Genomic DNA, 13,196 nt, shown 5'->3' on the forward strand with positions numbered 1-13,196 from the left:
CATGGGTAAAGTTCTTAAGTGGCAACACAACAGTGCAACAGCAAGCTGGATGCTGGACAGCTAATGAAAAACATTCAAAATTCCTTCTATGTTGTTTCTTTTTATTGGCTGCTGATCTGGAAGGTGTCTCCTCCATAATGTCCTGGTGCTACCAACATAACAGAGCAAATTCAAATTCCAATCTATGATTGGTTATAAAGCCACCGGAGTGAAAGTGAATGCAATTACAGTGCAACTGTGATACCATCAAAACTAAGACAATGGCTGCAGGCAGAACAAAACAGGCTAATTATATCAGGCTTCTCGTGGAGATAGGAAGGTGCTGAAGGCTCATTCTTCAAATAGTTTGAGGCAACGATAAATAGACAGGGTTTAATTGCTCAGCACTGAGGTTACTGTGCCAGTCTCCAGTCGTGCAGCCGAGAATTTAAAGATGAACATGTCGTATTGCAGATGTCATTTTTCTTTGTGTGATGATGAGCCAGACTTTGGAGGGAGCTTTGAGCGTATGACTACGCACCATTGCAACGGTCAATTTCAAACTCGTATTTTTCATGAGAGAAAAATATGAGGGTGCTGCAAAAAATAAACAAAACAGCAGTTTGCTGCTGTCAAACTCGTAAAAAAAAGAATAGATGAATCATTAAAGGAGCAAGCAATCCAGACTCCTTCTGTGCAGTAAGCTCTGTAGGGACCTGCAATATGTGGGGTTATTATTAAAGCTGGAACTGTTTACTGTGTATGTGTATGCATGTGTATGTGTGTGCTGCACACTAGGATAAACTGGATGAGTCAGACTTGCAGTTTCTACAAATACGTGTTACAGTGACTAAAGCAATCTCCAGAGCCAGAGCCACCAGCACGGCTGGACATAATCATTTTAAATTTGAGAATTTAAATTTAGCAAAGGTAAACCTAATAAAAAAACAGCACTGGAGGAGTATAAAAAAGCCTCTATGTGTGTATATAGGGCCTGAAAATTTCTGACTTCTAGTGGTAGAATCAAAAAAAGACATTTAGGACACTGTGACGAGTGGCATGAAAGCAAAACACAGCACCAGATTTCAAAGGTGCTGCCTAATTTTTCTGTAAACACAAACTAATGCCATCAGATTAAGTTTAAAGATGTCACAAATCACACAGAAATTCAAGGAGCTTTAAAAACCTCCTCAGATGATGAGAGAGAGGTAAAAGAGGACTACAGTTTGGGTCTAAAACTGCACAAGGCAGCTTCATTGTAGGGCTTCAATGCCAGAAATTGATCTTTTACAGTAAACCCTTGCTATTGATCCTGGACCCTGGAGACTGTGATACTCCGAACCAATTATATGGATTTTTGGTCTGGGTGTGCCAGATGAAATCATGTTTCCCACAGCCAACTGAAAGCACTTGTGTCTGGCCCTTGTTCCTGTGTGCTGCCTTTAATTTGACAGCAGGGGGGCAATAGAGACACGTCTGTCCCTTTAAAAGATATCACCCTCATGTACAATGAATAATTCAGATGGAATAATTCCACTGAGGTTCCTTTGAGGTGGGACCAGTGTCTCGCCTCCTCCAGCAGTAGGACGGCCAGGAAGCTCATACATAAAAGATGAAAGGTCTGATAGCCTCCACTGGATTCAGCGGCTGGGATTGTGCACCGTAGACTTCAGAGTTGTAGCCTGGCTTAGCTGCTCCTGTGAAGTGCCCACAGCCTCTCGGGCCTGGCTGCACGGGGCTTTCTCTGTAATATCTGTGCCATATGCAACACAGCTCCGCTCTGCAGTCGGGGGGGGGGGGGGGGGGGGGGGGGGGGGTTATAAATAGCAACAACATGGATGCAGGAGAGAATGAGACCTCACTCAAACCATTCAGTTTCTAGCCAGTTCACTCCAAACCTGCAGGAATGGTGCAGAAACAGCCTGCAACAAAAATAGAATAACTGTTTGGGTCATATTTTGCTGCGGCTTTATTCGGGTCTATCAAGATTTCTGAAATGTGTCATCACCTATTTCTCCTTCTTTAAGCCACGTACTCTCTAATTTCTCTGCAACATCTGCAACTGTGAGCTAAATCCAGCTCTCTAATTTGCCATTTTTCCTTTTACCGTTTTGTTACATGCAGCTTAGTCTCATCTTCACCGTGAGAGAACAGACAGATCTGTTCGAGTGGAGCCAAACCTTATGCCTGCCCAATCGCCTGACACAAACATGATAACATTTCACTGGAGCATATCAAAGATGGGCATATTTTGACTTCCTAAATTAGGAGTAACATGCACAGTGCTGATATGCTGAGAAGAAAGGAAACCTGTGGTGGGACGTGCATTTATCGGCCCATTCTTGTTAACCTTCTACCATCTTCGGTTACCCAAAGGATAAATACGCAGCCCTAGGAAGACATAAAGACCAAACATTTTGGTTCAAGGCATTTGTCTTTTGATTAAGTGTCAAGAAACTATCTGTGAAGAGACAGACATAACTAGCCATCAACTCAACCATGAACTCAATGGATTAAATCCCTTTTGGTACCAAAATGGGCGACTGAGTGTTAATAGTGATTTATATATAGTAGCTCTGGGTTGACAAGGAGACCTGTCAGCAGAAGATTTGATGGAAGTTAAAACACCACTTAATCTGTGGTGGTGAAAAGGGAACTTTGAGTCACATAGTGGTATAGAAGATGCAAACAAATCATTAAGAGCTGCAACACACATCGTTCCAGCATCTGCAACAGTCTGTGTGTTAATGATGTAGCTTTCAGGTTAGATTTTTCAGGCAGAACAGCACTCAGTTTCAACAATGTTTAACATAGAGCAGAGTTGTTGCAGTGCTTGCCCAAGCCCTTTAGGGGCAGAACATCAAAAAAGGGCCTATTCAACACTTTCCAGATCCTTCTATCTATCTATTCACCCTATCATCACAGAGCGAGTCACCTAAACACTGAAGAGGGCACCATAAATTGCCGCTATAGCTCTTTGGCAGCAATTTCCAAAACGGTGATACAGACAGAGCACAGGGCCAAGATTACTGAAGAGCTTTTTCTCCATCAAGCCTGATATATGAAGACACTGAGCTGCCAATATTGCTAGACATGTGCTATGCAAATAATGTTCATTCATTCATTGGAAGAGGTGTTTGTGATGGAATGTGATAGACTGGAGTAACCAAACAAACCAAACACAAGTTAATTTCACTTTTAATTTGTAAAATGTAGAAAAAAATATTCATATTTCATTCATATATTAGCATTTCTTGGTATTTTGCCAGCAGAGAGAGGGAGGAGACAGAGGGGCATGACACACAACGAGGGTCCCTGGCTGGGCATCAAGCCATGGACTTTAACAGTTTATGGACTTTTAGCAGTTAAGTGTTATGCACCTTAACTACAAAGCTACCAGGACCTCTGATCTGATCCACTGATCCTCCAGTCATGCAGGAACTGCCTAGTGCTATGTTCTAAGTCCTGCCTCACCACAGCTGTATAATGAATGGGTCCTTGAGGCAAGGGTGAGATGTAGGTCTCCACAAATCTGCTGACAGATACACAGGCAGCTACTGCTTTCCCTTTTATTAATGAGTAACCTGTTGCTTGAGTGTTTACGTGTAGAATTTACAACCCAATTAGCGTTGATTTAATAGATTAAAACTGATGAAACATCTCTGTAACACAAGAAAGCCCGGCACGGTGTGCTGTCCTCCCCACACAGCATCTGGTGAGGTATCAGATCAGAGTCGTAACTACACGCTCCCTGATGAATGTGAGACGACAAAGAGGAAAACTTACACTATTACAGATAATTAGGAGCCCTTCTATTCAGTGTATTCAGGGACAGTCATCACTGTAATCAGCACTAATCGCCCTGCCCTGCCTCAATTCAGGCTTAAAAACTTGAGGGAATAATTTTTCCCCTCATCTGCGATTAGAGGCCATTGCATCTGTAGTGTTATTGTTACAGGGAATTTTTATCTGCGTGTCATCTCTTCTTCCTTTGGTCAAAAAGGCATCCGCAAAGATCTACCTTCCTCCTGCGCTGTCATGTAATTTAAGATTTGGTGTGCTCACTTTAGCTCAATTTGCCTCGTCTATTTATATTTCATGTTGGGATTTCCTGCTGTAGCATTCCCAGCATTGCCTTTTGACAACTGCAGAGAAAAAGAGGAGCTAAAAAACCTGTTGCATTCACTTCTGGGTTTTATGAGCAAGTGCAGAGAGAGATAGCAATCTCCCCGTTAGCTCCCAGAGAAAAAGTGAAAATTGCCTCTTACTCAAAACCCAACCTGGATTGCAGGTCTATTTTCAGATCCCGTGAGTGCTGGATTTCATTGTCAGTGTTTCCTTCTTTTCTGATTTTTTCCTTCTTGTATCACTGTTGCAAAAATGAAGGACTGACAATAAAACCTGATGTTCACTGGTTTAGATAAAACCTTTAAGCTAAAACAATTCCCACTATTAGGCTCTATTTAAACTACATTGAAAATGTAATAAATTGTATTATTCAAGTGTTAAAATGTTTGTGAATTTCTTTTACAATGTGCAAAGTACTAGTGGACATGCTGGTGATATTCTAACAATTACAATGAATATGTGTGACATAGAGCTACATTATTATCCAAAAACTATTTAAACACCACACCATTGCATTGGGTGACACGTTTGTTTATTACCACTAACAAGGCCACTGTGGTTTATTTTGACTCAGTCCCACATACACCATCCTCCAGATACTGACAAGGCCACCAAACGTGTATTAATCCATAGCTGAAAATAGTCCATGAAAACACAACATTTCCTCCCTGCTTGCAAAAAACATGCTAAAATCCTAACACATTGCTGCTCTTGGTCCCTTGAATGGGGTTTGGTGACAATAAGATCCAAAAATAACACAAGCTTTATCTTTCACCCTTTAAGAGTAACAAAATAAAGCAAGTAGTAAGTAGTTAAGGTTTCTCCCTTTCACATATAAAATCATTCTCCACTTTGTTCGATCGATGCTCCTGCAGCTTGGGATTTGTCTTCCTCCTGTAGTCCGGGTCAGGGTTTTTGAGGGCAGAGTGGTAAGGCAGCAGCTGGTTACCGCCTGTTTTCTGCTGTTAATAAAGTGCTGGGTGCACTGGTGGCCCCTTGTTTGAGAGATGTTCAGTTTTTTCTTTTCAATTGGGAGCCACTGCAGAAATTGAGCGATTTCAGAATTGCCAATTTTACTCTTCATAAAACACCTATTTCAGCTTTCACAAAACATGTTTTTCCCTTCAACAAGTAGCGTTCAACAGAAGATGCAGCTGCAGCCGCTTGTGAACTGATCCAGAGAAGATGCTGGATAGAGGACATCTGTGATGGCTGCTGTTATTACCACTCTGCTCTGTGCTGAAAATATAAAACGCTCTGAAAGTTCCAATCTTAAAATTTTGACTAAAATCAAAAGTGTAACTGTACAATCTCCAGGGTGAGCTGAGGAAACTAAACTGAAGTTAAACTGAAGTTGTTCTGAACTCCAAATTGACCTTCTTCATATTCATCCAGGTCAGAGTTCACAGATGTAAAACCTCTGGACACAGCTGGAGTGCTCGTCTTTATTATTATCGCCAACATTATATTTGACCAGAAGAGACTCTATGGAACCAGAACTATATCTAACAAAGTGTATTTTGATTGTCCCGGTAAAGCAAGCTTCAACAGAAGTGCCAATTTGCCAGAAAAAGCACAGTTTCTAGAAGGTTAGAATCAGCTTTGAGTCGCTCAGTAAATCCTGTATAACAGACAAGTCCCTTTATTTAATTTGGTGTCACTCACAAATTGCTCCTCTTACTTACGATCAGTCTTACAAATCAGTGGTAGGCTTTGTTGTGAAGCAGGATTTGCAGACTTATTCACAGAGGGTAGCAACCATCTGGTAACTCTGTTCGCTATAAGCTGCTCTTCATCTACATTTGGACATTTTTTCAGTCTGTGGATCAGTTTTACAACACTGGTCTTTGCAGCATCACAGACACTGAAAACTGTGTTCAACAGTAAAACACACTGCAGGTATCCCACCCACATGGAAATGCATCTTAATTTAAGAGAAACAATAATTTCACTCGTGAGTATAGTTTCAACACCAACGTATGCATCCCGCATGTGTCCGTTCTCTCCCATGTGTTCGTACTCCTCCCACCCTGGACACAAACTCTTTGAGACACTCCCCTCTGGCAGGAGGCTGCGGTCCTTCAGGACCAAAACCTCTCGCCACAAAAATAGCTTCTTCCCATCTGCTATTAGCCTCATCAACAAGGCTAGAGAGCCCCACTGTTGCTGATCAATTGCACCAATCACCAGAAAAAATTCCTTGTATGTGAAAACATACTTGGCAATAAAACTGATTCTGATTCTGATTCTGATTCTGATTCAGTATGAAGCCAGAGCTGAAAGATGAGAGGAAAACACCCCTGAACTCTGAAGCTTACCAATTAACACATTAAATGTGAAACCAACAAGTTGTGATTTACATGTCAGTCTCTGTCAAGCAGCATCTTCCTTTCAACACTCTGGTTACTGTGCAGATCAAACTAATAAGATGTAATGTGTTAATCAGTAAGCAGCTTCATAATAACCTGACAGACAAGAGTGGTATCGCACAAAAGCAAATAAATGCATTTGTCAAAATGTGGAGTAATCCCTTGGAGCGTTCACACTTTCCCTCTCAACAGCGTCTACATCAGCGAATGATTTCCTGCATTTCCTACAACAGCTTTTGAGAGCATGCAGTTGTTGTTTCCAAGTGATTAGTGGTTGTTAAACACAAGTTCGGTGTCAGAACCAGTAAAAAAAACTTCATTCTTCACTTCACAACTTTTTCTGCAATTAAACTTCACTGCAGTTTGCTGGACATATCTTTATGTATGCTTTACATGCAACATTATCCACAAAATGCCTTTTGAATGACCCAGAGGTGCAAAGTGCATCAGCTATAGCTCTTTACTGGATAGTGCCGAGACATTTCAGTGTGGATTTCTGCTTTAAAAGAGACTGGGGGAAAATTCCGATTGGAATCGACAGCAGGGTCGATTAAACATTAATTAAGGACCTAGACTGCAGAGTTGTCATATGTTAAGGATAATTGGTCTAAAAGGCTGATAGGAGGAGTGTTTATAGATCTCTGGGATATCAAGATCAAGACTGCATTTGTTGTTGCCATTTGACTATTTAACACTAATGATTTTGAGTAAGAGAGTCAATGAAGAAGAGAAGGGTCTATAAAGACTAGATAGGTTAACAACCAGCTGTGTTTTCTACGTGTTATGCAAGTCTCTGTTTAACTTAATACTGTTATATATTATAAGTATAATATAAATAACCAGTTAATAATAAACTATTAAAACAGAATTTGTCTCTTTTTTAGCTTTAATTAGAAAAAAATCTTGCACAATGAAATATTTATTCCAAACTGTCAAAATGCTGTCATGATTTATAGCAAACAGCAAAGGCATTAAGTATTACTTCATCCATTCCAGCCATGTGATAATCAGCCAAATCAAATTTAATACAAATTATGATGTTATATCAGGACATGAAAGGACTTCCAGATCTGTTAAACACATCCCACCGTCAAAACTGTGCAGTCAATTCAGTAAATTCACTACTAATATTATATACTGAAGCATTTCCTCTCTACCATAATAAGACCTGAAGTCTATAGCCATGCCTGTGGCCCTGTGAAGCTGTAATGATCGTGCCATACTAGTAGACAAATATCACTGGATGGATATGAAATCAAGTGAAAACTTTGCTTTTCTTAGATCTTTACCACCAGTGGGGCATAAAACATAAAGTTTGATCTTCAAAAGAAAACTCCTGTCGTTATCCAAATCAAAATTGTTTGTCCTTTGAACAGTGGCCGTTTTAGGGCATCGCAAACTCAGCTGGTCTGGCTCAGCTCTACACAGTCTCAGCTCTACACAGTCAGACTTGGTTCCTCAAAGGGATTTGTTCACCTGTGTAACCTGGAGGGGTCTGCCTGAGACCCATGAATAAACCTATCCAAATGTGATGTGCATAAATACAATTTCAAACGAAGGAGGGCAGTCTAGACTCTGTCCAAACAGACCAGAGGATAATCAGACCTGATCCAAAATCCAGTCAAACCAAACAGAGAGATGAACAGCAGAGCTGCAGCAGCATGAGGCAGTAACAGTTGCTGAGCAATGGACAGCTGGAATGAGTAGAAATACGAATCGTCTCCCCTACATTTCACAGCTCACACCTCAGGTCTTGGGTCAAAAAACACATTTTCTCCCGTGTTGAAAACGATGTACCTCATAATCAGAGCTGATCGTGACTCACAGGTCTGCTTAAGTCTATTCAGATGTTATTCAGTTTGACACACAGACCCAAAACCAGGGGCAGTACTGTGATGACCCCACCTGACCCACTCAGACTGAATATAATTTGGATACAGCCCAAGTCAGGTCCAGAGTCAGGTCTCAGATACTAGGAACTGAGCGGACTCCTGAAGAGCTTTACTTTGTGATGTCCTGTATATAAATTCTTAGGCTACATCCACAGGACTATGTTTTCCCTTTAAAACCACGTTTTAAAATGAATGCAATCTCCGTTAAGATGACACTTTAAGCTCCATGTCAAAAACAATCTGTGTCCATACTATCACACCTGAACACGCATACATACATGACCATTCACGTACACTGGGCCTGCACAAGCCAGTGTGAACAGGAAGCAGAATGTCTACTCTCAGGTGATTAGTGGCAGAAAATACTGCAAACAAGCAGAATTTCACTGCACAATAGCTGCTAGCAAAAATAACAAGGTCAGTCAGACTTGCAACGCTTGTCATGTTTCTGTCCTGGGTGATAAGACCCAATCAGGGAGCGACGGGGTGGGACTACATCATCGTTTCCAAAGGTATCCGTCTTTGCCCGTCCAGACTACTATGTAACCCTGAGTTCTCAAACTAAAATGGTCCAGCGGTGTTTCCAAAATGCTCCGTTTTTGGGGCTTGACAACTCCAGGGTATTGTGGACGAGAGGCGTAAAGATAGCAAAAGATATGCATTTTAAAATGAAAACATAGTTGTGTGGAAATTTCATGGTAATCAATCCAATAGTTGCACAGGTATTTCATAAAAAGTTCTATTTCCAAGAGCTCAGCGCCCGTCTGATGAGGAGAGATGAAGATAGCCTTTATTAGTCCCACTGTGGGGAAATTTTGAAAGCTTTGCATGATTGAAGTGGCAGCTGTTTGAAGTTGAGATGTTTCACTCTGTACCAAAGTGACAGACCAACAGACTTAACATAAACCCACAGGGGGATACCAGAATACTAAGTGACAATCACCATTAGAAGAATTTTAAATCTAAATTAACACTGAGACAGGGAGGTGGGGGGGGTCTGAGTAATGAGGTTGACAATCTTGGTTCCAATGTAGGATGAGAAACTAGGTCAACCCTTATCTGGACAAATTAACTGTATTCAATACACCACAGAAGTTCCCACACTGTAAGCAATCCTGTTGATGAAAAAAAAAGTACAAACCATAACAAATATGCAAATGTATTAGCAATTAGCTGAGCTTTGTTCCCTACTATCACTGCATGGAGGGTGATTGTTAGCATTTTTCTTTCTTTTCAACACAAGGTCGGTTTACACTTCAAAACAAGGACCTTTTAGTGGAGGCTAAATGGGCTTTCATTAAATGTGCTGGTGCCTTATTCTGCTGAAAAACCTATGAGAGGAGAGGCTGAAATCTATTTTCTGATGTGGGCCATCTGTTGTTTGCAAATCAGTGGCTAACTGGGAGACCAGAGAGACTGGTCCCAGTGTCCAGCCAAAGACACTGGCAGAGCCCCCTCTTTCTCCCATGGTGCTATCGACACTAATTGGAGCACCACATTGCCCTTTTTTTCCCAGCCATTTCACCAGCATTACAATATGCTCCTCTACTATTTATGCAATCAAACAGATGAAATATGATATTGAGTTCAGTGCACAACATGATTGCATACAGCATACATAAATCATCTTGAATAATCACTGACCCAATCAGCTACAGCGGCTCCAGCAAAGCTTCCACCAGGCAGTAAATCATGGACTGCTTGTTGCTGTGAACTATCACAACATCAACTTCTCCACTTTTTAGAGAGGTAGTAGTGACTGGCGGCTGCTGCAACTTTGGCTGCAGTTGCTCTGTGGAGCCATCTGGGTTACAAGGCCATGAAAGCGGCACAGGGGTGGGCAAAGTGTTAAATAGGTCACAACGCAAGCGTCCACTTAAAAAAAACTCACAGGTCCAGTTTCCCCTCGCTGGGTTAGCCTCCCTTTCCCACACTATCTTGTTGCTGCACCTCAACCCTGGGAGCCTGGAAACCATGGGAAGAGCAGCTTGAAGTGGGTGTATGTGTGTGTGCGTGTGTGTGTGCGTGTCTCAAGTAAAAAGTGAGGTTGTGCATCCTGTATGGCCTCCAGCCCTGAATCTTGGACAGCTCCACCTCGGCAGTGTTGGCCAAGCTGCCCTGTCTTCATTCATAGAGAGCCAGTGGCACACCAAGCCAAGCACTCTACAAAATAAGACCACATGCATACGCACATGCACGCACACACGCACGCACGCGCACACACACACTCTACACTTGCACTCTGCTGATATGAGTCTCAATACCCATTGCTGCTTATTTTGGATTCAGGCTGTTGGTGTCTCTGCCAGTATCTTTGAATTTTCACAACAAAAAGTAAAAAAAAAAAAAAAAAAAAAAAGATTCAGGGTTTCCCTCCAACACTGTTCTTTCACTGGGTTGGAACTGCATCGGACCATTAATGTGAAAATCATACCTGCCTTTGAATATCGAGCTATTAAAATGCCATGAAACACCAAAATTAATAAAAGAAAGTTTCAGATATTAAAAAAAAAAATCATGGCCGGTTTTCCTGGCACTTTTTCTGTAGCTGCATCCAAGCAGGAAACAAAGCACAGAGGAGCAGCCAGCAACTAATCACAAAAAACAACTCTCTCATACAGTCACACATATCTTTCTCTTTTCTCTCAGTGCTGTGCATCCCACTATTTCCTCATTCTGCTTCAAGTCCAACAGCTCAGCCTCTGCTTAAAGCTGAGGGGACAACATGAAAAAGGAACAAGCTGCACCAAACAGGCAACTGAGTCCTCAGCAGAGTGCAGAGAAGCAACTGAGCAAAGCAAACTTATCTTCTGACACTGGTCACACATCTCACATCCCCTCAGCAGGGTTAACGTAGGCTATCAGTGGTTTATCTCCCCATCAGGACTTATGGCTTTGACATTTATTTGGAATTAGGATCTAGTGTTTTTCTTTATCTTTGAGCCACACGCTGTGTGCCCTTCAGGGTCCTCACGCTGTGGCACACCTGATATCCATTAACCACCAGTTGTTCGGATTACACAACACTGGGTGTCACTGGAAACAGTCAAAGTGCTGTTAAAAATCCTACACAGACAGTAGCGCTCAAGTGTGTCCACAAAGAGCCGGAGCATCTGCTGCCTGGGACAAATGAAACGTGGAGTAATTATGAGCGGAGGCTCCCCGGAGTGTTCTGCCTCGGAATCCGCGCTAATGCTGTGACACCGAAAGGTGTGGCGCTGCGTGGATTTGCTCACACTAACTAATGAAACAAAGACCGTGTGTGTGTGTGTGTGTGTGCGCGCCCGCGCAGCCATGAGACAGAGGACAAAGACATTTCTTAACTTGAGTGCTGCGACTAATGAGGCAGAGATGGTGATTGCTGCGTGCTTTACCTCGGAACAGGAAGGCTTTGCTGCTGTTGTGAAGACCCGCCACTTGGGTAATTCCATAGGTGGCATTTGCCAGGTCAAGTTCATTGATGATATCAATCTGGTAGTCTTGATCTGATCCGAAAGCCAAAGCTGATGGAGAGAAAGGGAGGTTAGAGGATGTGAAGCGGAGTGTTCAAAGCCTGCTGAGAGGATTCAATCTGACAGGGGTTTAACTAAAATCCTAATTCGTTTCACAAACATACATGGTCACTGATGATGTGCATTTCACTGCTTATAACGGACGGTAGTGGGAAAAAGTCACGCAGTTTTAATTTACACGCAGGGTTGCTTGATGCCTCACTGAGATGCACCGTCAGTGCCCGCAGCCATCACCTGTGTTCTCCACGGACCGTGGGTGCACCGTGCGCGCCGTCAAGGTAAAAGGTGCCGTCTCTTTCCCCTGAACTGCGCACTGGCTGTTTTCAAATGTTAACTCTGCAAACTGCAGCTGGTTAAAAACACAATAAGCTGCAGTCCGGAGAAAACAGCCAAATATCTGACACGCTTGTGCGCCAGGTGCAAACTCGTGTCACTCGGAACAAAACTGCTCACTGAGACCACAGAGAGCCACTCGGCTTGTACTCACCTGGTTTGGTAAAAAAGAAAAAAGATACCAAAGCCACGTAAATATCCATTTGTGTTGGAGTTGCGCTGTACAAAGTCCTCAGCCGTGCGCTCCGCTGCGTATCCCCCACTAACCCGCTCTGGTACGTCTGGCGCTGTGCGCCGCTCTCACCTCGCCTGGATGTGGAGGAACGGAGGAACAATCCACAGCACATGAACAGGGGTTCCCTCTCTGCAAAATCACATCAGTTTATCATGTCTGGATGCGTCCAATCAGTCAGTGCGCGGCATAGACGCCGACAGATGTCTGCGGTTATTCAGGACAGCAACCAAACTGAAATGCAGACGGAAAATTTGAGGATATTCTGAACCGCGAATCGGTAAAGTTCCCCCCGTTCAGACCACTGAAACTTCCAATTTTGGAGGTGAGAAAAAGGCCTTTCAAAGGAAAAGTCTGTGAGTGAAGGCTATGGGAATTCTCTGTGATAGAAAGGTGGGCTGCTCTTACTCGTCATAGCAAGAGATTATTCAGAGAATTGTCAGTCTCTCGGGGGAAATTATCATCACCGCAGCTGGCAAAGTAGAACAGGTTTTATGAACTGTACTGAGAGACTGTATCCTGCTGAACACTGGTTCGCTCTGTGTTAGGCTTTTGTACAATAGCACAGACACAATAAGGAGTCCTGCATCCTGTCTCTGCTTCACACATCATCCCCCCATCACTTCCTCTCATTCCTAAATCCAACTCTGCCTCCCACCTCCTCCTTGCCTCGGAGAATCCCTGGGATTTATAAGCGCTGCTACTACAGTCCTCTTCCCTCTGGGGCCTGTCCTTATTGAGAACCATTAAT

At 42.7% G+C, this 13,196-nt stretch overlaps 1 protein-coding gene across 4 annotated transcripts in view; it reads right to left on the reverse strand.

Annotated features, from left to right (window-relative positions):
- Positions 1 to 12,846, reverse strand: part of LOC139628098 (protein kinase C-binding protein NELL1-like) — a 245,478-nt gene extending 232,632 nt beyond the window's left edge. For 2 of the 4 annotated variants that reach the window (XR_011692683.1, XM_071489463.1), the window contains exons 1-2: positions 12,368 to 12,846; positions 11,743 to 11,871 (exon numbers count right to left, since the gene is read on the reverse strand). Coding sequence is in view for 2 of the 4 variants with exons in the window: in XM_071489463.1 (XP_071345564.1) it covers positions 11,743 to 11,871; positions 12,368 to 12,560 (322 nt within the window). In the remaining 2 variants the exon portion in view is untranslated. The remainder of the gene's footprint in view (positions 1 to 11,742; positions 11,872 to 12,367) is intronic. The other 2 variants (XR_011692684.1, XM_071489464.1) reach the window with 1 other exon arrangement.
- Positions 12,847 to 13,196: the final 350 nt, after the last annotated feature.

The sequence above is a fragment of the Trachinotus anak genome, unplaced genomic scaffold (genome assembly GCF_046630095.1).
Source record: "Trachinotus anak isolate AG129_WGS33_773 ecotype Australia unplaced genomic scaffold, CSIRO_AGI_Tana_v1 ptg000011l, whole genome shotgun sequence".
Taxonomy (NCBI): Eukaryota; Metazoa; Chordata; class Actinopteri; order Carangiformes; family Carangidae; genus Trachinotus; species Trachinotus anak.